At 39.8% G+C, this 26,419-nt stretch overlaps 1 protein-coding gene across 2 annotated transcripts in view; it reads right to left on the bottom strand.

Annotated features, from left to right (window-relative positions):
- Positions 1 to 3,787: 3,787 nt before the first annotated feature.
- kiaa1549la (KIAA1549-like a) overlaps positions 3,788 to 26,419 on the bottom strand; it is a 116,956-nt gene continuing 94,324 nt past the window's right edge. The window contains exons 15-24 of one of the 2 annotated variants that reach the window (XM_013912428.1): positions 25,087 to 25,211; positions 24,180 to 24,400; positions 15,534 to 15,666; positions 12,502 to 12,743; positions 12,069 to 12,234; positions 10,058 to 10,155; positions 7,700 to 7,845; positions 7,467 to 7,621; positions 7,306 to 7,366; positions 3,788 to 4,925 (exon numbers count right to left, since the gene is read on the bottom strand). In XM_013912428.1, the coding sequence (XP_013767882.1) occupies positions 7,337 to 7,366; positions 7,467 to 7,621; positions 7,700 to 7,845; positions 10,058 to 10,155; positions 12,069 to 12,234; positions 12,502 to 12,743; positions 15,534 to 15,666; positions 24,180 to 24,400; positions 25,087 to 25,211 (1,316 nt within the window). In that variant the 3' untranslated portion in view covers positions 3,788 to 4,925; positions 7,306 to 7,336. Of the gene's footprint in view, positions 4,926 to 7,293; positions 7,367 to 7,466; positions 7,622 to 7,699; positions 7,846 to 10,057; positions 10,156 to 12,068; positions 12,235 to 12,501; positions 12,744 to 15,533; positions 15,667 to 24,179; positions 24,401 to 25,086; positions 25,212 to 26,419 lie in introns of both variants that reach the window. The other variant, XM_013912427.1, reaches the window with a different exon arrangement.

Consider the following 26,419-nt stretch of genomic DNA (forward strand, 5'->3'; position numbering starts at 1 on the left):
TAAAGTTAGTCTCCATATTCATCAGTAATGAGTGGGAAAACATAACAGTTACCAATCTCACCATGGTCAGACAGTCCTCAGAGAAACGACAAAAAATCCAAGCTACATCTATGACTCTACAGGCCTCAGTTAGCATGTTAATTGTTAAAGTTCACAACAGTACAATTAGAAAAGGGTTGAACATGTATAAATGATTTGGAAGCATTGGCTGAAGAAAATTGCTTCTCTTTCAAAAGTAGATGACGGCTCAGTTTAGGTTTGCCAAGTTGCATCTGACCACATGAGTTCTGCACAGCTGACACCAAAGTGGAGATATTAGGCCAATGCTCAGTTAAAATAAAAAAGCTTAGAAATGTCAAAGGACATTGCAAAATGTAAAAAATGTAACCAGGAAAGATACAGATGAACAAAACTTGTATTTTTATAGCGAATGTTTGAAGCATAAGGTTGATTGTTGGAAGTCTGGGCCCTCTGTGCAAGCTTTTGTTCTTAGGTTGCATCCCGAGTATAAGAGACTAGAAGATGAAAGGCAGGATTTGCAATCAAAGTATTCAAAGCTTTCTGAGGGATTAATGATATTTTAAATTGGATTAAATTAGTTAAAGTACAACTGCTGCATTTAGGAGCAACTTAAAGTCATTAATGCTTTCTTTTTACTGGCTACACAGAGATATTCAATAAACCAGACAGGATGGGAGAAAAAAAGCATCGATTACTTCTTCCAAGTGAGCTAGTAAAAGAAATGCCATTGATATCTGAGAATGTCCTGAAGTGATCAAAGATAGATACATTAACTTCTTGGGTAAAACTGGCCTGTCAGAAATATGTCGAGCCCAGAAAATATCTTGTTTAGACACAAGAAAGAAGACTTTTTCACTGAGTTATTCTTTTGATTCTTTTTTTGAACATCCCAAATCCAAATCAAAAGATTATTCCTTCAGGCTACAGTCAGGTAAGACAACAGGGGAGTTTGAACTGTGATCCAGGGCTGTGTGTTTTTTGCAGTTTACAAGCTGAAGTCTGCCGCAGAGACATCTCGTTCTAACTGAAAGCATGTGAAGGTCACTGACAGGCAGCTGTTTCGGTAACGCATCTTTCATCTCAAAAAGGATTCCCCGTGCATGTTTTATTCATTACCTAACTGCCTTACCTTAAAACACAAATAATTTCCTTATCTTTTGCAGGTATCTGCCAGCGGTAACAACACAAACACTATCTGACAGCTGACAACTTTTTCATAAGCTGGATAAAGATTAAACCTTTAACGTGTGTCTGCCTCCCTCTAGTGGTTTATACTGTTCATACACGGCAGCCCTGTTTCACTGCACACAAATACAAACAAAACACACAGGCTGAGAATTGTAATTTGTATTTATTGTTTAAATTCACCAAAAAGTTTTCTGCATAACTACATCCAACAGCATTCATGGTTGTCGTCACTGTGACCTCCTCAACACCCGAGTGACGATAGTATGACATCATCAGCGCCGCCAAGATGTCACAGCTTCATGACATGCCCTAAACGGCAGAAAAATACTACTGATAGTTAAGTCCGTCCCGGAGTCCGTCATCAATCAAAGCGTCTCGCCACTACCCGTGTAAAACACAAACATTGCACATCAACTTAGAGCATCGCATCAAGCCTCGCTTTTTACCCACCCACCCCTTTCTTTTGCATGGAGTCAAATGAAATGATAAAAGTGGGTCTGTACAGTGAGGATGAATTAAAATGTGATGGTTCCTGTTGTCATCCAGTAATGATACTGACAATTCAAAGCATTCCAAAACACACCGTGTGCTCCCACAATGCATCAGGACTTTCTTCTCACACCTTTGCTTTCCTATCGCTAAATATACACAACTAATATTCATCATGTGCAGGCCTGGATTTATGAAGCGGAGAGCTGTTAATAATCGTCTGTACTGGAAGAAAACCAGTCTGTACTGCTTGCTGCACACATGGGTTTCATTTAGCAGATTGAGGCAAGACAGTACAGGACAAAACTGACGATTTTGGGATTGTGGGGTTATTTTTCTCTCATAGTAAAATCTTCAGATTATTGCAAAGAAAATGTCCAAAAACTTTGTTGCTTATTTTACAGGACAGTTAACTGATCCCTGTGTGTTACCTAAACTTTTAACAAAACATTTTCATGTTTTCAAGTTTTTTAAAGAGGCGTTTGCACACAAACTACTCACAGCTATTTTTAGCTGTCGACAAGGTTTAATGTTTTTTCTCTTTTGTGAAAAAGAAATATCCAAATCCAAATTTCCTTCTGGAAGAACAAAATGAAAGTGAAAAAGTTTTTGGTTTTTTTTTAATTCTGACTTCTCAGTAATCAACTTGGAAAGTTAATCCATCCACGTATTTGCCTGTAATGTCTTGCTTGAAGTCATAAATGTAAAGGAAGAGTTGTCTACATGTCTGCAGACTACAAATGTCCCTTTCCCCTTTTTAGACATTTGTGTAAATTCCCTAAAATCTATCTCAGTCCATGACCATTTCAGTGGCTGAGATGTTGCTTTAAAGCCAGTCTATTTGTTTTTAGCCATGACTGTCTAAATGTAAGAATTCTAACTTTAAAAAAATATCAAAATCCTGCTATAAAGTGTTAATTTGTAAGACGTGTGTATTACCGTGTAATATAAACTTCCTAAAGGTCCTGGGTTAGGAGTCTTCACTGTTAGTTACTGCTGAGCAAAAGTATTTCAAACTTCGTGTTAATTGTGCAGTTACACATTTGACATTTTTGCATTGATTCTGCTCTTTTCTTGTCACAAAAGTGCTTTCATCTTTAACTACCTACTATCCTGTCTTTACATTATTATATCTATACTATATCTCTCTGTCCTCTGTCTCCGACCCCCAACCATATCTCTCCCACTCACCCACCCGTGTCTAATATATTCTCATTTGGTATCATTTACTTTTTTGACATATCATTTATCTTTTATATCCACTCGATAAAGTTAATATATGGCTATAATCTCCTTTAATACCATCTAAATGATAAGGAGCTTTACGTACAGTGTGGTCACAGAATTCCAGTTTTCCTCAGTAAAAATGAGGCTAAATATATTCTAGACATTCCCCATAATAAAAAAAAATGCATTATTTCTATTATTATGGCTATCAACTTTTCTACTTAATGAATACTGCAATTACAGCGGTAAATTATCTTGCTGCACATCACTATAAACTCTCTTCTTCTTTCTTAATGTAATGATTTATGCATTGTGTTATGACATAATATGATACTGAAATGTGCGCCACCTTCAGAAAGTCAAGAAGTTACAACCTTCTTTCATCTGAAACCCAAACAGACTAAAACAAAGAAAAGAATGGCATCGTGATAATGTCAAGTTTCCCTCCCACACTACTTGCATAAATCTCTTCATTAAATCATCTGCTATATACAGTAATACATGTAATCGTTACATATACGGCTCGTCTGAGCCCGGCGAGTCTCTTGAACAGTACTAAACCATAGTCCGGCGACCAAATAATAATCCCTCGGCCTCAAAAGAACCAAAAGTCAAAGTTACAGTAGAATACAGTAGACACCTTTCAAGTAAAAGAACTGTTTTTTTTCTAAGAATACTGGTGTGTTCACATAACTGTAAGAGACCTGAGTCAAACCACAACTGAAACCCCTTCAAAAGCAGCTCATACTAAGTATGTTTTTATCCAAGGTGCCTTTTGTGCCTTTCAAGAAACGGCATGTGACCAAAATCATGCTGAGCAGGATTTCGGTGAGTGTCTCTGACTCAGGTCTGTCTAATGTTTAGCAGACAAAAACGTCATAATCAGATGACTGACAGAACATAGTGACATACAGTAATTTTTGTTTTCATTGCTGAGTCGGATGAAGGAAAAAGGTAAACGAAGTAATTCTTTTTAAAAAGTACAGAAATGCCGTCATAACCACAGACAACTAAGCCACCGATTTCTCTGCTTCAAATAATGTTATATTTTTTTTTGCCTCGGAGTAACATTTTTTGTACAATAATCCATTGATAATAATCAATGCACAAAAGTAAAAGACAAAAGCACACAAATATCCAAAAACTGAAATAGAGACAGCTCAAGACAAGAGATTTTTTTTGTTCCTTTTTCCTTAGTTATTTTTTTTCACTCAAGTTTAAAATACACATATTAACCAGCTGTTGAGTTTTTACATAGGAATTTGGATTGATCAAAAAAACAAAACAAAACACAGTTTTAAGTCAGTCCAGCTTTCCTGGCTTTACGGTGGACCTTAGGGGCAAGTCCACGATGGCCCAGTCCAGTCCAGTTCAGAAGAGGACTACTGGCAACGGCTGGGGCGCTACAGTACTGATAACGCAGCGCTGCCTGCCATCGTGTGCTGGGCAGATGGCAGTTACTCTACGATGATTGCTGGGCCACAGAACTTGTCACGCTGTACTGTAATCACCCTGTTCATCCACTCTGCATCTGTGTTGTTAGGCAGGGAGGCACAGCACAGCAGCTCAGCTCAGCAGTGTGAGGGGCCTCGGACTGTACAGTGGTGGTCACCACAGAAGAGGCAGTCTACATGGAGATAGTGACTATAGGCCCAGAGGGGCCAGCACAGGCCTGTGAGGCCGGGGGCTCAGAATACAGAAAGAGAAAATTATGGCTGAGCTTTTCATTGGCATAAGATCGAAGACGAGGTGAAGAGGGATTAGGGGGCAGAGGAGCTCTGGAGGATGTGAAATGCTTTGAGCTGCAGATGAAGTGGGCTGACAGAGGACAGACAGAGGGCAGGCAGAGGAGAGCTGTGGGAAAAGGTGAGGGCGGGGGGGGTTCCACTGGTGATGAATGAATCATACAGGAGGAGCGCTGTGCCGGAGCCAAGGAGGGGTGATGAAGCTCCAAAGAGTTTTGAGTGTGAAGGAGGTCCTCTGCCCATCTGAAGAGACACCTGCACAAAACACAAAGACAGTGGCCACGCATGACAGACCTGCTACCACAGAACAAGTTACTGTATGTGATTATCTCTTTGTACATCAGGATGAAAGTCCAGAAACACCAGCAAAATCAGAGCAAAGCTTGATGTTAAAGCTATAAAAAAGAGTTAGATTTTAACTTTTTTCTTTGTTTAGTAATTAACACAACATTAAAATCCCATCAGCCTGCTGAAGAACAAAAACATAATAAAATAATAAAATGGAAAATCTCTAACTCTCAAACTTTAACAACTCCATTCGCTCATTCATCTGTTTCACTTTACAGTGCAGTAAAGTGCTGCTTGATCTCATAATCACATCTACAGGCTTTTTCTACTCAAAAGAAAAGGCTGTAACTTTTAATTTTAAAGACTTGCTTTCTTTTAGGACAGCTTTACTCAAAACTGGATTATTATTTTATTATTTTAGTCATTTGGCACTATGTCTGTGTTCTGGGACATACTGAGCCTTCCACATGCATAAGTGGAAAGCCTGAAGGCAGGAGGAGCAGCAACAGGACCCCCTCGTGGAACAGGAGTTATAAATAGATTGAATAGCTATTACAGTAGCTGGAGGTGGGTGGCAGAGCAGGCTGGAGTGGCAGCAGCAACTTTATCCAGTTTGAAGCAGCTAAAAAGTCTCATTCAACATGAGTCTTGCCAAGAAGTTGCACAGTTGCTCAGCTGAATAAGATCAGCTGCCAGTGTTACTGACTGAGCTGCACTAGGAGGAGTCACAGGAGTCACCAACCCTATGCTCAATTTGTGGATCATCAAATAGCTATTTATCATTTAACTTGAAAGTATTTGCTAGCTATTTCTCTCAAATGTGTGTATTTTGAACTTAATAGTGCCACAGATAAAGTCTAACTATTTCCATATCAGCTTCATATATTTTACCCTGCACAAATTAAAAAACAAACAAACCCTGAAACGGTATCGGTCCAGGTACAGCACTGCATTGCTTTCTGAACACTACAGCAAACATTTGATCCTGTCAGCTTTTCGCCTGCAGGCTGGCATGCAGTCTGAACTCTGAAGCAGATAATGGTTTTGCTATCAAAGTAGAATTACCTGCCCAAGGCTGTTTGGCCAGGAAAACAACAGTCAACAAAGCCAAGCTTTTTTTTTAAACAGTATTTTGAAGGATTCACATGTTTTTTCATGAGATTTCTACTTTTTGTATATCTGGTAAATGGACTTGATTTATACAGTGCCTTTCCTGTATTACTCATCTATTCAAAGCTCTTTGTCATGACACACTGAGATTCAGTCTATGAATATCTGCTTTGTCTACACACATACTAACACACCAATGACTCTATCTGGGGAATCTGCCGTTTAGTATTTTCCCCAAGTAAATTTCACCGCATAGACCAAGGAAACCATGGATTATCCAATTAGTGGAAGACCTGCCAGGCAACATATGCTCCTATTTACACACAAATCAAATAGTTAATCCCGATCACCATCTCTGGAGGTCTGCAACCTCAGGATCATCCTGAATTCTGCTCTCTCAAACTCATCACATACCAAATCCATTAAATCTCTTCTACCACCTAAAGAACGATTCCAGACTCTGACTTCTACTCTCAGACCCAGCAAGTAAAACCCTCATTCATGCCTTCATCACCTCCCGCCTGGTCTACTGCAGTGGTCTCTGCTTTCGTCTGCCTAACAAGCTGCAGTATGTTCAGAACTCAGCTGCCCGAGTTCTCACCTAAACTAAGTACGGGCAACATATCACCCCCAACCCTTATACACCTCCACTGGCTCCCAGTCAAGTCCCATATGTCCTATAAAATCCTTCTCCTCCCCTACACCCCATCTGGGTTCCTCAGTTAAAGGCCTACTCTCCATTTTTCCCACATTTCCCACATCAAACCGTAGACCTTCAGGGACAGAGCCTTCAGCGCTGCAGTGCTGCTCCCTGGAACAAGCTCCCCTGAGAGATTTGCAAAGCTCTGTCTCTGGAAATCTTCAAAAGCCAGTTGAAATGTCAACTCTTCAGTCAAATTTTGGCCTTCGACTCATTTTATGTCCAAATTAGTATGAGGTCTACAGTGAGACACTAAGCAATTCCATAATGCCACAATTATACTCTTATATTTAATTTTTTTTACCTTTAAGACATCAACAAAATAGTAACTAAATACAAAATATTTTCACTACAGATGCCAAAAATCCAAAATAAAATGGAAATATACGTTGAACTATAGATGGAATACAACATTTAACTTGTACAATAAACTAAAATCAGCTAAATCAAAGATGAAAAGGTAAACAAAATTCGCCAAAGAACCACGACAGCATAAGACTGCAGTGCAGAGAAAAAGTGACCCACCGAGCTACTGACCGTTTCAAATCAGTGTCACAGTCGGACGACTTCAGCAGATGGTCTCGAGGTGACGTGAGTTCTGCGGGAAGAAGTGGGGGAAGTGCTTCACACACACTGAAACTTCCTGCAAAGTGTTCACAGCACATTGTGTACTTAAAAAAAGGAAAACAGTGTCTCACAGGTGTGTCGTTCCATTGCCGCGGCAGGTCTTCTGGTTCAGGTGGATAAGACATCCATGATGGACTCCGGTATGAGGATGGCGGTGACATGACGAAGTAGTCTGAGTAACCTGGGCGGTTGGCCGATATAGCGTAGACTGCTGTTATTGGGTTTCCTGTGAGATGTAAATAGATTTAGATTGAACGGAAACAACATATCAATAGAAATTCAGTGTCCTGTCAGTGTGTCGTACCTGAGTAGGTGCTGATGGACTGGTCAACAGTGACAGCAGGGAAGGGGGTCCTGGAGAGTGGCAGGTAGGGGGCACCATTGTGCTGCTGGGCCTGCAGCTCTGAGGCTTCTGACACACGAGGCTTCAGACTAACATCAGGGGTGGAACTGTCAGTGGAGAGGAGAGGCAGAAATCAACTCGATGTACAGCAAACAGACACCTGCAAATAACAACTATAGCTTTTTTGTGCCCACAGGACACAATTCAATAAAGCAGTTAAGAGAATCTGAAAACATTTGAAACCCGAGTTTAAAAGCTGTTGGCAGAAGAGCAAAAATAATAGCAACTGGAATCTGTTCAAGAGTTCAAGAGTGAGCAATAAAAGCAGTTTAAATTCAGTTGGAGTTAACAAATCAGAGACATCACTGACGCGTCACCACCAACAATATAACATAATAAACTGAGCATTAAAACTGAATATTATAATATGACAAAACCTTAAACAACATAATTTGGTCAAATCTCCCTTCCTTACTTTCTAACTATTTACCATTATTTATCAGATGATGCATTTAGACTTAGCTGTCCAATACTTTAAATAATAAAAAAACAGAGTTGGCTGTGAGGCTTCAAAATGCAGTCATAAACCAATGGGTGATATGATGGCAGTTATGTCTCTCTTTTATATACAGTCCGAATTTCATCTGTATCAGTTTAAAGGTCAAATCTGCACCATTTGGGGGAAAAAAAACAACCAAACAAATATTGATCTTTGTTAAACACGGTTTAACAAAGATACAGGAAACATGTTTGTAGAAATGGCTTGCAGCTTTAATTAAATATTATGGGAAAAGACATAGTTACACAACAAAAAAAAACATATAAAATCTTTAGTAATCTATAAAACAAGAATAAAGTCCATCAGATATCTTTTCATCTTAAGTCACATCAGACTGTGGTACTGATAGCAAGTTCAGAAAGTCCTGGTTTAAGTATACACTTCGAATGTTCTTCCCTGTGTCTGCATGGGAACTCTGGGCTTCCAAAGACTTCCGTGGGTTAGCCCTGCAACAGAACTAGTGACCTGTTTGGGGTATAACCTGCCTCTTGCCCTATGACAGCTTCTGGGGTGGTTTTCATGCACAGTACAGAGGTTCCCAGACTTGTTTTCAACATCTGGCTGAAATTTCCAGGCATTCTGGGTCACTGCAGTGAAGGACACATGACCTCACGGATCATAAATCCCATCCTGTCACCTTGAGCCTTATTAGAGCTCTCCATGCAGTCATATTCTTTCTCCACCTCTGCACTGAAGCACCATCCTCTTCATCGTACAGACACGTGTTACAGTGCATGTTAACTACAGTAAAGAACCGGAGGACAGATGATGTCACTGGCACATCTCAGGACCATGATGCACTGTGCACACTAATGCCTCACAGTGCATAGCAAAGAGGGATTAACATGCTGCACTCTTTCTCCCTGGGAGCACAGTGGAGCTGATGTGTGACGAGCTGACTGATTAACCGCCATAATATGACCGTTTCTGGTTGTAATAAGCAAGAATAATGGTCACATACCCGTGGCCATATCTGAAAATTTAATTAGCAGTAATTAGAGAAGTCCAACTAAAAGCTGTCTCTGTCAAGCAGAACATTTTAAAAATATATATATAAATACATCTATATTTATATATAGAATTAATATATTTTTATTAGTAGATTGATTGTAAATTATAGTTTGTCTTTTTTTATTTTATTGCATAATTTTTTTTCCTGCCACTCTGCAGCACCTTCTTTTCCCACAAGTGTTAATTATTTATTTTGCCCACTAGATGGCGAGAGTGCTCCTCACTGCTAACCAACAGACTCAATCACTCTCTGCAGTGCCAAAGTGCCCAGCAACACAGTGCACACAGCAGCAGCATTCAAATGAAGAAGAATATTCAGTTCAAATGATGCAGACTAGCATATGGGCCTAAGAGAGAGAAGTGAGTGGCACAAACCGAGGGTGCACGTGGAGGGCACTCTTGAAATGACGCTGATTAAAATTCTGATACATTTTGTGTATTCTCCAGTGTACTCTCCACTATCTGTCTGATCCAGTGATTAGCCCCAGTGCTGCCATGTGACTGGCTGAGAACCGATCTCAGAGTACTTTTAAATGCCATATGTGAGCATTTCCTTCAAGTTTGATGTCTAAATATATTTATGGGCCACATGTTCAACACTGTGCACGTTTTTATCTTTCACTGAAGGGACTGAGTGTTTCTTGCTTTTATGTTTTTTTCCTCCTTATTTTAGGCTTTAAAAATGTTTTCCCTTCAATATATGAAGTGCAATGTGTTTGACTGTTTGATTATATAAATGTGCGTAGTACCGTCGCAGTGAGGTCGCAGGTGGTGGTCCTGGTCTTGAGGGGATCAGTGGAGGTGGAGAACCGATGCCCATATCAGGAAGCTGGGTGAACCGGAAACCCTGCAGGAGCCACAAATGCAATTTAGAGATCTGTTCAGCTCAGTATGAACACAAAACAACCTTAATCCAAAGGGAAAAAGAAGAAATAAATAGGGTAAGGAAACCAGGGGATATCTGATCAGAGCGGAACAGAAAGATCAAACACAGATTCAGATTCAAGCAGCAACTTTATTTGTTGGAAGGCGTTCAGTCCTCAGTTTCTTTAATCATTCTCAAGGTTCTCCTTGCAGAGCAGCTGGTGACGGCACAGTATGACTGTCCAAATTCTCGGTGTCGGTTTCTTGGTGCCAACATTTTAACTTTTGCATGCAGCCAGTTTAGCTGTTTAGTCATCTGGCAGATAATGCAACGTGACTTACACGAGTATAGATGATTACCCCACATGAGCAAATATTTACTACACATGCATGACCTTATCAAGCTCTTTGGGGATTTACGTATCTATTTGCTGGCATAATAAAGCTAAATATTAAACATTCTCATCCATTATGCAGAGTTTCTTTTTTATACTTCAAGTAGTTTAATGCATGTCGGAGAAAAATTACTGGAAGAAATTACTGTGTGTAAGGTGTCATCATTATCTTTGTAATGTAATCACTATCCATGTCTCCACTTTTCTGTTTGAGCATCTTTTGTGTGTAAACATTTCTTTCATTCATTTGTAGCTTTCAATTATTTCTTTTGGGTTTTCAGACGGTATGTTTCTATGTTTTGGTTCAGTCTCATAGCTGAAGGCAGTGGACTTCACATTACTAACACATATTAGGCCTAATATGCCTATAACCAGAGGTTATTCAGGAAATAGTCACTTTAAGCTATTTGGGTGAATTGACCACTTAAGCACTCAAGAGGAAAGCTGCTACAGTGTACCTAAAGCCTGAGGTCCAGACAGGCACCCTGTTTACTCGTTTTATTCTAAATTATTCATTAATGTTGAGCCTAAATCTTTTTATTAATTTATTTATAATTGCCTGACTGGTGAAAATTCTTAACAACTTAAACCTATCTGCAATATGTTAAGTTGCTAGGTTGCCTGTGGCTGCATTTTGGTGGGTAATGGTAAGAAAAAAGTGAAGAATCTACTATATAAAGCTATGGGATCCAAAAATCAATACTCCAAATACTGTGAGCCTTCAAATTCTAACAGAAAAATACAAAAAATAAAACAAAAAATTCTGGCTTTCCAGGAATCAGACTTACTGAAGACTTTCTTACTTACTAAAATCAGAATATATTGATACCTGTCACAGAGGTAAGCAATCAACCCAAGCACTGTAGCTGCTAAACTATGACCATGTTTGTGATGAGTCACCTGCCTGAATTGGACAAAAGTACAGATATAGATTTTCCATAATATCCGATCCACCTATTTTACTGCTGTTTGCCTTGTGCATGATTATGTTCAACTCTTCTTGCTTTGGAGATGCTCATATGGATCCTGCTGCTGTTTGATGCTACTCGTACTTAATAAACTCAGGGGACAGACAGACAGTTTGAAGCAACAAAAACATCCCTAGGTCCTCTAATTAAAGTCAACACACATGAAAGGCCAGGTTAATTGCCACATGAAAGCTGAAATGTTCAGAGAGACTTGATCTTGTTTATGAGATCAAGTCACTGAGGATTGGTCATCCTTGGCGTGAGATTAGTTTGAGCTCTGTGAGAGTGTCAGAGTATTATCAAAAGGTAAAGTTCCTGAAATGCAAATTTCTTTAAAACTGTCACACCCTGTTATTACCAGACCTTGATTCCAATTTTAGACAGTGCTATAAATGTGTTGGTTTTTATTGGAACTACTTTCTACTCAAAAATAGAACCTATTAAAAACAGATGGTAACAGTGAAGTTATTGGAAAGGCTGTTGGTAGCTTTAATTGTATTTTTCTAAGCCTTAATCTTCCTTTAAGTGCTTACTGGTTTGGGCAGGCTACACTGGTGCATGTCCTCATAGCCTATGCTTCTCTGCCTGCCTCCACAGGGGTGGTTCATGGTTCCGGGGGCACTGGTCACTCCGTCACTGTAGTGGCTGGTACTGGAAGGGTTGTAGGCGCTGTGAGCGTGGTGATGATGATGGCGATGGCTGAGAGAGGAAGAAAAAAAATGAAATAGAGTCAATTCACACACACCTACTGTCTCTTTATTTTTCTAGTCTTGCTCCAGCGCACACTGCATAGGCAAGCAGACATCAGATAAAACTGCTGTGATTTTGAGAAACAGCTTGGGAGTGGGATGTATGTGCTTTCAAAGTGCGTATCAGGGGACCTCTCTCTTTTCTTTCCCACACAGTACTGTAAATTATGCAGATGTTATAAAAGAAAAGAGTTTTCAGTGAAAAATAAAAACTTACTTGGTTGGAGGAGAAGGAGGGTCATGGTCCGGAGGTGCCAGGCTAAAAGCGTTGCCTAGCAACATATGCATCTGCGTACGGACCTCGTCAATGGACGGCTGGGAGCTGAGTGTGGAGGAGTCGGAGCCACGGTGAGCCTTCACCCCTAAGCTGCCGTTCCCAGTGCCAGTAGATCCACCTCCATAACCCAGAGAGCTCATCAGACGGTCCACGTTGGTCTCCTCAAAGGGTTCTGGTTCACCCTGTGGAGTGAACACACAAACATTTAGCAACCAGTACAAAAGCAGTTGATCAGCTTTTCCAATAAGTTTCGAGGACACAAACACCAAGGTCATCTGTCCACAGTGTAAAGCTCGTAACATTCCTTCTTTCACTCCTGGCTTCCTTATAAACAAACCCGAAGTGATAAACATTCTGGTGCCGATGTTTTCATCAGTTATTGCAGAAGCAGTAAAACGAGCCACACTCACAAACATTAGTTTTTCGTGTTTTTCTCCTCTTATGTTGAGTGCTTTCATCAATCCTTGAGAAATGTAACTGTATAGTTATAACTGTATAGCACTAACTGTACAACTGGATGTTTTCAACTCAATCACATGGACATAGATATCGTTTTCTTGTTTTTGTTTTCTATCTTTTTATCTTTTCTGTTGTAACAAAAAGAAAAAAGAGAAAATCCTGATGCAGTTCCATCGTTTGTCTCTTCTCGACTCCTTGCAATGGAGTCGTGTACTAGTCAACAAAAAAAGTCTCACAGCTGTCATCTATTGTTTTTTTTTTCTTTCTAGAATTTTACTATTTTTCTTGTCCCTGGACACAGATTTCCTAGCGTTATTTTTGCTAAACACAAACCTGTCCAATCTCATATGGACGGATTTGCATCCATGTATATTGAATTAATATTTTGTGCTTTTAGAGCGAAAGATGCTCCACAATTACAGGAATGAATGGAGGAGTTGGTGGTGAAATGGATCCTCTCACTGCTTACACCAGAGACTACCAGAGACTAAAGACCGTTTATTTGCTTGCTCATGTCCCCGGGCTGCAAGCACAAAATATAGTTCCCAACAAAGATAATCAGTTTCTTAGTCTTGATATAATGACCAAAAAAAAGGAGAATATTTCTCTGGTAACACAAGCAAATAAGTTATACTTTTATTTTAGTAATTCATTTGTGCTGTAGCAAAATCTTACAGTTGTGTCATTGTGCATTTAAAGGTTGTCATGGGAGACGAGATGGTTATTATATTGGGAAGGTATTCACACTTCATTTCATGCAAGGGTGATAATAATTATTATAATTTTGAAGAAGCATCTTGAGGCTAATTACAGCTCCACAATAATGTGGGTAAAGTCCGTTGAGAAGAAGAAAGATGGCGGTGCTGCAGCTCTAAAATTCGATTTTAGTCCAAACTCTCCAAGGAACATCAGGAGCAGCAAGACTGTTGCTGGTTTTGTGGTGGAGGAAATACTACAAGTATCAACTCACTATGCAGTAATGTAAGTCAGTAACTGCTACGGACATATGCAAAGATAAATGGAAACAGTTGTTTTCTGGGAGCACAAAAATGTGGTTAAATGTAACAAATTAGTTTTTAATAGCAGTAAATGTTTTTCTGTGACATTTAACAGGGTAGAGATCAGTATCAAATCTATATTTAATATTCTTTGCCTTTTTCCCCAAATAGAACTGTATATCTAAATATATTTATTACCTTATAAAAATTGGCATTTTTTTTAGATTTTCAGATTAGCTAAACTACTGCAGCTATTTGTGACTATGCTGTGTTAAAACGTCACATAGGAAAAAAGACTTTCATCAGATTAATGTAAGACGTGTGTAACAAAAACTAAAATAACCCACTGTATCAGTTTTTAATTAAATTTTGCATTAATTAATTAGACTAACAGATGAATGAATGAATGAATGAATAACAAGACATTAAAACATAATCACATCACCACATCAGGATTCCATTAAAAGTTGGATAAAGAATATTATTAAATTATGACCTAACCATTGTACAAAACCACAGGAATAAATTCCACAAACCACATAAAAGCCACTCATAAATCCAAACATTGCTAATACAGCTTTAATATGTCTCAACCGTTCCAAAGCATGAAAACAAAAGTGATAAGGGATTCTGTTCACATTGCTTTTCTGTCCTGTCTGCACACACACACGCTCATGCAGAAACACACCATGTTCTCCTTCCAAACCGTTTGGTGCATCCGAGGCTATTAACTGCTATCAAGTCTCCCATCTGAATCCATGAATAGGCTATAATCATATTCAGAGTCATTGACATTCAGGTAGGTAGCAGGTCGATGCTGTTACTATGGTGCGTCAGAGGAGCAGCATAAAGAGACTTCACTCACGATGCTCTACCTGTCCCCGTTTTATCTCCTCCTCTCTGCCTTTTCACCCCTGTTGGCTACTGTAAAAATGAAGGAATTGTGCTCTCTCTAATCTTTTTGTCATTTTCTTCTTTTCTATCTAATTTATTTTTCTTCATCTCTGTGTCTGTGTAGGTTTATAAGGTTCATCAAAAGGTAATTTGTTAATCCACTGGGTCAGAGCTAAAAGCATCGGAGAGGAAAGGAAGGGAAGGATTAAAGTTAGAACGCTCTCAAGAGATTATTTTATTAGTGTGACGAAGTGGCAGCGCTTTACTTTCCTACAACTATCAAGTGACCCATTTCGTCATCGCTCTATGGCACTCAGTTGTTCTGAGATTGGACCTGAGCTGCTATATTACAGCTCGTTACAGAATCAGACTTAAGAGCTTTGCTTTTTCTTACTACTCAGTAAGTTTATCTGAGTCCAGAGATTCAAAAAGAAATCCTCCATCCTCAAGTCACAGACCTTGGTTAAGTCTGAACTCTTGGTTATAATACACAGGTTATATAGACCTATACTCACATATTACAATTTGGGTAAAGCTATAGTTTCTGGCTTTATTCTGGATCTGCTCTACTGACCCCATTCCTGGTTTACTGTTTCAGAAGGTTGTTGTCCAGTCACTTACATCATAGCCATTGTTGCGGATGCCCCTCCTGGATCTCTCCCTGAGCACCAGCAGGTCCATCTCTGTCTCTACTGGACTGGGGCTGCTCAGAGACTGCCGGCTCCAATATGTAGGCTCTCGTGGGTGAGAGTACCTGGTGGAAAGAAATACAACACCAGCTTAGTGTCATTACTACAATTACTCCTGATGGCACTGAGGTCCTTTTCCAGTCCTTTGACATCTATGTTTAGGGTAGTGTTACGACTGTTGTCGTAATTTTAATATTGGTGCATCCAGGGTGGACAGATCGTACCGATTGGCTAATGATCGGGAGGCAGCGCATAAGAAGACACCGCCAGGGACTGCCAGGTCATTCATCCTCAGCCCAACCCAACCAGCAGACCGTGTGTTCACTGTTTAACTATGTTGGTTTAATGTAGGAGCATGTAGGGGTGGACCGCCTTTTTGTTTGATTGGTTTTCTCCTGTTTTTGTTAGGTAGGGAGGAAAGTAATTGTCGTTTGGTTTAGTTCTTTTGCTTTCCGTGTCTTTTCTCGCTTTTTGGTAAGTTGGGTTGGCGTGTCCTGTTCTGGTTGGCAGTTTTATTTTTTTTGTGTGGGGGGGTGTGAGAATGGATTTCTCACTTGAAGATTATTTGGAGGCACCTTCATGGAAAAAAAATTGACAAATGTAAGAAAGCGGACCTGCTCATTGTGGCTAACTCTTGTAATGTGGAAGTGTCTTACAGTGCTCACAAGGCAGAGTTGAAAGAAACCCTGGCTGAAAAGCTAGTGGAGAAAGGTGTGCTTCTACCACGGGGGGATGCTGAAAACAAGCCAGTGAAAGAGGCAGATGGCACTGCATCTGAAGCGGATGCTAATGCAGCTGATGCGTCTGCTGCTGGCACGGAGGCTGATCGGATTTCTGAGTCCAGTGAAGGTACGTCAACTGAGGATCTGCGCCTCACGCATAAGAGAGGTGGAGACCCGCAACAAGGAGCCCGAGGTGCAAGCTATGCAACTCCGTATCAGAGCTCTTGAGCTTAAAAAAGGCTCAGCTAAACGTTCCCCAACGTCATCAAGCACAAGTGCTTCTTCTTCTGCTAGTTTTGATATAAGTAAGCACATCACATTGGTTCCCCCGTTTCGCGAGTCTGAGGTAGACTCCTATTTCAGTGCATTGGAGCGCATAGCCGCTGCTTTGAAGTGGCCGAAAGAGTTTTGGTCCCTCTTACTCCAATGTAAGCTTGTGGGAAAAGCCCAAGAAGTGTGTTCAAGCCTGTCTATTGAGCAGAGTTTAAATTATGAAACTCTTGAGAAAACTGTGCTAGTTTACTATACGCTATACAATACATAGATAAATAGGTTCTCTCATGAATGCTCTTTATAGCGAGGCCTAAACCATCGAGAGCCTCCCTTGAGAGACCGATGAGGAAGCTGCCTCTCGAGGTGAAGCAGGGTCCAGTTCAGGGACCTCTACCTTGGAAGTTAAGATTTTATTTTGATTTTTGCTTTTTTCTGATGAAACCTTTTTTTATAAGTTGTATGTTTAGTTATTATAAGGGTGTACAGGCAGCAAACCAAACTGTGTATAATAGTCATAGAAAATACAATCTAGATGAGTGGCAGGTAATAAAAATTTTGTCAGTTAATATCAATGGCTTACATAGTCCTGTGAAAAGGTGGAAAGCCTTATCTAAGTTTAAAAGGGACAAAGCCCAAATTGTTCTGATGCAGGAAACACATCTAGCTGACAAAGATCATGCAAAACTTAACAAACTAGGTTTCAAACATGTCTTCTATTCCTCCCATAGTTCTGGGAGGCAAAAGAGGGTGGCGATTTTGATATCCTCAGCTTTGAACTATGAACATATTTCGGAATATAAAGATAAGGAAGGCAGATATATATTGGTAACGGGTAAAATTCAGGGTATTATGATTACTCTCTTAAATGTGTATATTCCCCCAGGCAGTGATTGGTCCTTATATGGGCAGATTTTGAATTTGGCAACAACAAGGAGTCAGGGAATTTTCATTTGCGGTGGTGACTTTAACGTCACATTAAATGCCAAGTTAGACTCTTCAAATGGAAAAGGCAATCAGAGGAGTATTGGAAGAAGAATGGTGCACTTTATGGACGATTTTGGACTACTAGATGTGTGGAGAGATTTTCACCCAAATGATAGAAAGTATACCCACTTCTCAATTCCACACAATGTATATTCTAGGCTAGATTATATTGTCATGTTTAAGAATGATCTATTTAGAATTAAAAGCTGTGAAATAGGCGCTTGTACCATCTCAGATCATAACGCGGTTTATCTCAGATCTGCCTCAAAAAGCAAAAATAGATCAACCTTATGGAGGCTGAATACAAACATTTTAAATTATCCAAATATTAAAGAGAGTTTGAAAGAGGAAATAGAAACTTATTTAGAGTATAATGAAAATGAGGAGGTATCTCCAGGAATATTATGGGATGCATTGAAGGCAGTGATTAGAGGAAAAATAATTAGTATATCATCTCTGTTTTTTTTTGCTTGTTTTCTCTTCTTTTTCTCTCTCAACAGGTGATCCAGGAGATTTTTTTTTCTCTTCTTTCTCTTTTTAAGTGCCCTTTCTCACTGTCCCTCTTCCCTTCTGCTTTTCTTTTCCTTCATCTTTCTTTCTCCCTTTCCTATCCCTCAGTCATGTCTGTCCCTGAATATAAAATAAAATAAATAATAACAACAAAGGTTGATCAAATGGACTACCAGTTTCAGCTTTAATATCGGACATAAAATTGCAGAATAAAATACATATGACAGATAAACCTATGCTACAAATAATGATATCTGCTTGGAAAGAAGTAATAAAAATTGGCGGCTTGGAAAATGCCTCTAAGGTTTTAAGATGGCGTGCATATGATTCAGATTTTACTCCAAATCAATATGATAATAGATTCAAAAACTGGATTTCAAAAGGTATAACTAATTATTATTCATTTGTCCATAAGGGAGCATTTCAAAGCTTTGAATCTTTAAGGAGTAAACACGACTTAGGGTCAGATGACTTTTTTAAATATCTACAGGTCAGAAATTATTTTAATCAAAACTTAAAAGTGAACCTAAACAAATTACAATTTGTAGAAACATTCTTATTATCAACCAAATCTGGAGCACAAAGTAAAATTATTTCCAAATTATATAACAGCATCCTGCGGTGTAAAAACGACAGCACTGTGTATATTAAAGCGAAGTGGGAAAAGGAGGGTAACTTGTCAATTACAGAGAAGTGTTGGGCTCAGCATTCAAGATACAGTGGGCTACCACTGGGTCTAATTAATCGTGCGCAGGCTCATAAGATGGGTGAGATTGTGGATTTGTCGGGGTCATTTATGGCTACGCTTGATGAAGACGACTCTTTCGTGTCACCCATTGATTCTGTAAAAATCTCAACATGTGACGTTCCTGAAATGATTCCTGAAGACATTAATCAGAGCTTGAACATGACCAGAGTAATGCTGATCAAAGCACAGCAGGGTGATCCTTCACTGGTGCTTTGTTTTTCCTCTGTTGTGGACAGAGAGGGATCTAAAGCTCCAGTAAAATATTTCCTTGAGAACGGTGTGCTGTTGCGGTCTTGGCCTCCTGACTCAACTGATTTACATAGGGTAAATAAGGTTCTGGTGGCAAAGGAATATAGACTCCAGATTCTCAGTCTCACGCATGATGCCAGCTTAACTGGACATGTTGGGGTCAAAAAGACGTATCGGATGTGGTGAAATATTGTCGCTCATGTCATACATGCCAGGTAGTGGGAAAGCCAAATAAACCGATTCCACCAGCGTCTCTTCACCCGATTCCAGCGCTGGGTGAGCCGTTTGAGAGAGTTCTGTTGGACTGTGTGGGCCCGTTACCAAAAACGAAATCAGGCCACCAGTACATATTAACGGTAAAGTGCGCTGCCACTCGTTTTCCAGAAGCAATCCCATTCCGTACATTAAAGGCAAAGAACGTTGTGAAAGCCCTCACAAAATTCTTTTCAACTTTTGGGTTACCCAGAGTTGTTCAAACTGATCAGGAAACAAACTTTATGTCAAAGGTGTTTGCCCAGGTTTTGAAAGAGTTAAAAATGAAACATCAAACGACCAGCCCTTATCACCCAGAGAGTCAAGGTGCACTGGAATGATTTCATCAAACCCTAAAAACTATGTTGCGCAAATACTGCCTCAAATTAGGTAAAGACTGGGACAAGGGACTTCCACTTTTGCTTTTTGCTGTTAGAGAAACCACTCAGGAATCGCTTGGATTTAGTCCGGCTGACTTAGTTTTTGGACACACTGTGCGCGGTCCCTTGCAACTGTTTAAAGAAAAGTGGTTATCAGAGTCGCATCAAGCCGAACATAATGTGTTAGATTATGTTTGCAGTTTTAGAGAGCGTCTTTTCCGTGCATGTCAGCTGGCCCGTGAAAATGTGGAACAAACTCAAGGCAACATGAAAGCCCAGTATGACAAAAAGACGGTGGTCCGACATTTTGCTCCTGGTGAAAAAGTTCTGGTGTTGCTTCCTTTAGTTGGGTCTAGCCTCCATGCTCAGTTTTCCGGTCCCTACGAGGTGGACAAAAAGATAAGTGACACTAGCTATGCAATAAAAACTCCTGATCGAAAGAGAAAACTGAGCCACGTTAACATGCTTAAACGCCATGTTTCCAGAGAGGATGCAGTAGCTGAAAAAACCTCTCCCATTGCGCCTGTCTCTGTGTGTTCGGCACCACCGCTGTATGATCTGCAAGATGATGACTTGATTGAGAAGAGCGGTTGTATGCCTGTGGCCCGTTTGCGAAACTCAGAAGTGTTAGAAAATCTTTTCTGTCACATCTGTTAGATTCCACCCGCAAAGATATCATTGATCTGATTGAAGCTAATTTGCTGCTTTTCTCTGAGCATCCTTGGCTGACGTCTGTGCTGTTTCATGATATCGTTGTGGAAGTTGATAAGCCAATAAAACAACATGCTTATAGAGTAAATCCAACCAAGCGGATTTTAATGCAACAGGAAGTTGAATACCTGGTTAAACATGGGTTAGCTGAGCCCAGTAACAGTGCGTGGAGTTCGCCCTGTATTTTGGTGTCTAAACCAGATAACACCCCATGTTTCTGTACTGATTTCAGAAAGGTTAATGCAGTCACAAAACCTGATTCTTCTCCTCTCCCCAGAATGGAGGACTGCATTGATCGTGTCGGTTCAGCTACATTCGTCACTAAATTAGACCTGTTAAAAAGGTATTGGCAAGTCCCGTTAACCCCCAGAGCTTCTGAGGTCTCTGCTTTTGTAACACCAGATCATTTCCTCCAATACACTGTAATGCCCTTCGGGTTGCTAAACACACCTGCAACGTTTCAACGTCTGATGCAGAAGGTATTGTTTGGAGTGAAAAACTGTGAGGCATGCTTGGATGACATTGTCATTTATTCTCCGACGTGGTCAGAACATCTGGAAACGCTCTCTGAGGTGTTCAGATGTTTTCGTGAATCTTCTCTCACATTAAACCCCTCTAAGTGTGAGTTTGGTAAAGCCACCATTACTTATTTAGGGAAACAGGTCGGACAGGGGCAAGTGCGCCCTGTTGCTGCGAAAGTACAGGCCATTGTTGATTGTTCCTGTCCCGCAGACAAAATGAGCTCTGCGTCGTTTCTTAGGAATCGCCGGTTTTTAATCGAGGGTTTTGCAAAAAATTTTCTGATGTGGTTAGTCCCCTAACTGATCTTTTATTTGGTCTCCAGCGTGTCAGGTGGCATTCGAGTCTGCCAAAGCATTGTTGTGCAGTGCACCAGTGCTAGCTGCGCTGAATTTTGAGCGCCCTTTTTAACTAGAAGTTGATGCCAGCTCGTGTGGCGCAGGCGCTGTTCTTTAACAGGAAGATGGTCACGGCGTAGATCATCCCGTCTGTTCAAAGTTTAACAGACACCAGACCCATTACACTACCATTGAAAAAGAGGCTCTTGCCTTACTCCTTGCTTTGCAGCACTTTGAGGTCTATGTCGGGTCAAGTGTGCTGCCTGTGCAGGTGTTTACTGATCACAACCCACTAGTGTTTCTTTCCCAAATGCGCAACTCCAACCAAAGACGTATGCGCTGGTCCTTGTTGCTGCAAGATTTTAACTTGGAGATCAGTTACAAGAAAGGGAAAGAGAATGTGTTGGCTGATACTTTGTCTAGAGAACTTTCTCCTTGAATTAAACATTTTGGGGGTAATGTTAATTCTTGGGAAAGGGGGTGTTACGACTGTTGTCGTTATTTTAATTTGTAAATTTGAGTGTGCAGGTGCTCCTCCATGATTGGTGCATTCAGGGTGGACGGATCGTACCGATTGGCTAATGACCAGGAGGAAGCGCATAAGAAGACACCGCCAGGGACTGCCAGGTCATTCATCCTCGGCCCAACCCAACCAGCAGACCGTGTGTTCACTGTTTAACTGTGTTGGTTTAATGTAGGAGCATGTAGGGGTGGACCGCCTTTTTGTTTGATTAGTTTTATCCTGTTTTTGTTAGGTAGGGAGAAAAGTAATTGTCGTTTGGTTTATTTCTTCTGACTAGGTAAGTTTTATTTACTCCTGAGATAGGCTACCTTTTGTTTGTTGTTTTGGCCTTGGGTTCACCCCGAAGTTATAATTCGCTCCCTTCCTCTGTTTTTAAATTCACTCATTGTAAATAAATCACTGTCACAAAGTATTAATTGTGTGACGTGCTGCTTGGGGTTGGACGGGGATGGATCACCCTTTATGTTGTGGTCTGGCCGCGCCTAGACGGGCCATAACAGTAGTTTGATGCAGTGTGTAATGAGAGCTTGATCTTCCATCATGAGGACTTTGTAACACTGCCCTGTATTGCTCTACTCTTATCTGAGTAAGAGGTCCTTCATAATCAGCATTGGTAAATACTCTTAAAATGGCCTGGTGTACCTCAAGGTTCCGTTCTGGTTCCCATTGTTTTTTTATTATATTTGCTATCACTAGGACATGAAGCTTCTCAATACTTGGGACCATGTCTTTGCACCTTGGCATCATGTTTAAAACTCAGCTTAACAACTTCTGTGTTATTTTTTATTCTTTGTTTAAATTTGACTCATCTGTGTGACCATACACATCAAACACACTGTTAATGCCAGCTTTTTTAAATTAAGATTTCTATCAATAAATGTGAGAAGCATAAGTCTGCCTCTTGCTTAGATCCATTGATCAATAACTTTAATTAATGTCTCCTTCCTGACTGACTCGTACACAGTTAGTTGCAAATCCTAAACTCTGGAACTGCCTCCCTCTCCCAATAAGGTCGTCTACTTCTACTAACAGTATTCAAATACCAGTACTTACCGTACTATTAGTAAAGAGCTTGTTAGTTACTAGAAGCTAGTGATTATAGCTATTAAGCTAAAAATGTTAGCTTGCCAGTATGGACGTTTTTTAGCTGATATACATACTCTGAAAAAGGAAAAGGCCTAAAATGAAGATAAATAAATTCAATAAAGTAAATAAGATCAACTCTTTTCAGTCTTGGTAACCCTTTTGTGACATGATGGTCAACATAAGATTAATAGCTGCATGTACAGAGTCACCAGTTAAATCTAATAAAAACTGCTGTACAGGTATGTTGGCATTGAAAAAAAAAGTTAAAATTTTAAAAGTTTTAAAAGCTTTTTTCCCCCTCCTCCATAAGTCAATAAGTTATACTGTTTCCAGCATGTTTGCAGTTATGGAATTCATCCATATATTTTAATTAAACTATTTGAGTGTCATTTGTTTTTCTGGTAAGATTCACTGAAAGGAGTTAACGAAAAATATTATAGAAGTGTTTTTGTCATATTCAAAACAATTCTTTTGTATTCTTTCGATTTGCTTAAAATGACCTAAATTCTTCTAAATCTGAATGGTTTTTGGTAGAGTCATGCAAATTACTCAAATTTACAAATCCACATCTTTTTATTGTTTAAATGAGTTATAGTAATAGTTTCAGTGTTTAATGTATAATGTTTGTTTATTTTATTTCATCACTTTGACCAAAAACAAATTTGATGTAGGAATTACCTTCTATCAGCACTCAGGTGCTTCTTGATGCTGTCATTTTTTAGTATTTTGAGTGAATCTCTTGAAAACTATGTCACAGTTTGGATTCTGCGTTGCTGAAGTTTAAGTTTCAGAAGGCAATAAAAGCTTTTCTTTGTCTGATGTCAAAGGATTTGTGAAGTGTCCTCAGGCTGAATGTATTAAACTTAGTGACAAAAACAAGCAAAACCGACACTCTGTCAGTGTGACCTGTGAAATATTAATATGCTGACCTAATCTCACCCCTCTCTATTCACTCACTTGTTACGTGTTGCTTAGCAACTATGCTTTACAGCTACAGCATCACATTAAGTTTATATTTCCAGATGAAAAAAAATGGATTTAGCCTTTATTGTTCATCATTGTAGTAGTTTAACACTTGAACATTCATTATTTAAATGGCATGAAACAAAAATTTCATGTGTAAGAACTGTAATTTCATAATAAGGTCTAATCCTCGTAATACATATTTTGTGATTGGTCATTGAGATTTATTTCACTTTCTGCAGCAAATCAAGTCAGTGATAAGACAAACATTTAATTATATTCCAAAATATGCATATTTAATTATATTTATATTACAATACCTCTTGTGACACCCTGCAAAGGACGCCCTCTTTTCCTCGGCAGTCATTGGCTCTTTCACCGCGCTGTCGTGCCGGCTGTGCCTCGTGTCACGGTGGCTATAACCGTGGCTTCCAGTCTCGGAGAGCGAGAATTCTCCGTAGCCTTTCCTCCGGGCCTTCTGACGCAGTTTGTTCCTGTAGTGCTCAATGTCGGACTTCTGTTTAAGCCCACTATGGTTAGCCTGCAAATTCAAGTAATCAAAATATTATTATTATTTTATTTATATATATATATATATACACACAATTGTTATTTTTACTTTTTTGGCCTTTCTTTTTAGTACTCACATCCAGATATTCAGACTATGAAACACACTCTAATCATGGGGTTTTATAGTCTTATGTTAATAGACTGAGGGTGGATTTATCATGAGCCTGTGTGTTGCTGTTTGAGCTGCAGCAAGGTGCAGACAGGTTGAGGCAGAATAAGAATGAGATGTGATGGGCTGACTGAGAGATTAAAGAGAGACAGAGGAATAGTGTTTGTAGCAACAACAGCTATATTCAGTAACAGTACAATTTGTCCCAAAGGAGATGTTATGTTACTACTACTATGGTGGAGGAGGGGTAGTATAACAGAATGGAAAAGCACCTTTCTGAGTTGATGCACCTAAAGAGCTTGATGAACTACTTCTTCAATACCACCCATTAATATTTGTTCAATCAATTGAGTTGATTGATTTCAATTTGGATGCAGTCCAACATCATCAATCGTTTAAACAATGGTAGACGAAACGTGGTTACCAAATGCTGCACTTGTCTGTGTGACTCATGGTGTCCTACTTTTTACTCTGCCCTATTCTGTCACCACTTCCGAGTCCGGGAAAGCTTTGCAGACATGCGTGTAAATGTTTGTTTTCCAACTCACGTCCCCATTGACAACCACAGAATCTTGGCTGTGAGAAGAGGAAGAGGGATACGAGTAGGTTGGCTGGGCTGTCATGGGCTTGATAGTGATGAGACGCAGAGAGCCTGTATGGTCTTCATAGGGATCTGGAAAGACAAGAAAGCACACAACTTGCTAATAAGCAAGAGTAGATCAGCTCAGTTCTCAAGGTAGAATAAATCAAAAATCAGTATTAACAGATGGATACAGAGGTTTACTAATGGAGCTACTTTTCATTTCTCGCATACTGTAAGCTTTATATTAAGCTTGGGTGGACTATTTTTGAACCAATGAATGATATGCCTGTTTTTTGCCTTACATCCACTTGCAATCTTATAGTTTACTGTGACGTACAGACCAAGGAAGAAGTTTGTGTTTCAGGTTTGGTGAGGGAAGTTTCTGTATTTATTACTCTGTCATGTAGCACTAATAAGCTGGAGTGTGTGTCTACATTGCACCCGCAGAGTTTTTGAATGGAACTTAGTAATGAAGCAAGCTATTGTTAGCTAATACATTAGCACTCTAGGATTTAATTTATATGATTTTGCTTGTGCTATGTTGGGGGTTTTTTTGGAGCCATAAGATGAATTTGATCAGTAATGGGTTATCAGCTTTTCAATTTCCTACCTTCCATTGTGTCATTGCTCACATGTACTTTCCTCCACTGTTTTCCACTCCAAAATGATTGCTTTTATCCTCTAATGTGAGATTTACTTGTTGTCATGGAAACTACAACTTTAATAAACACTAAATCCAATAAAAATTGAGTTTTGTCTCATGAAAAACATCCGCTGTATGTGACTGGTCCTCTGCTTCGCATAGTAACACAATCTCAGTATTTATGAGACTGTATGTTACAGCAGCGAGCAGCAGATGGATAGTGCTATGTTGCTTCACAGTGACTCACTGACTGACTGACATCATATGGCAGACTGCTTCTTTGTAGGGCTACGACAGTATGCCATTAACTCTGCTCCAAACCCACAATGTTACATTCGTCCCAGCACCAGCTTGGTCTGCTCTCATTTGCTGGTGAAACTGTTCAGCCTATCAGAGTGTGACAGCTCAGGTCAGGACAGGTGGCATCACAAGCAGCAGAGGGCTGTGAACCTGAATGGACACAGGTAACAATGTGTTGTAGCTAACGTGAACCCTGAACCATTTCACAGCAAATGGCAAACACTGTACTGGTGTTTGAATTGAACATGTACATGGTTTCTGCCACAAAGGTTGTTACATCTGGTGAGTGCCATGGAGAGTGTGTGTGTGTGCATGTTTAGACATCTTTGTGAGGACCAAAAATTGGCATGCTATA

The sequence above is a fragment of the Pundamilia nyererei genome, unplaced genomic scaffold (assembly GCF_000239375.1).
Source record: "Pundamilia nyererei isolate P.nyererei 1_Seehausen unplaced genomic scaffold, PunNye1.0 scaffold00089, whole genome shotgun sequence".
In the NCBI taxonomy this organism is placed as follows: domain Eukaryota; kingdom Metazoa; phylum Chordata; class Actinopteri; order Cichliformes; family Cichlidae; genus Pundamilia; species Pundamilia nyererei.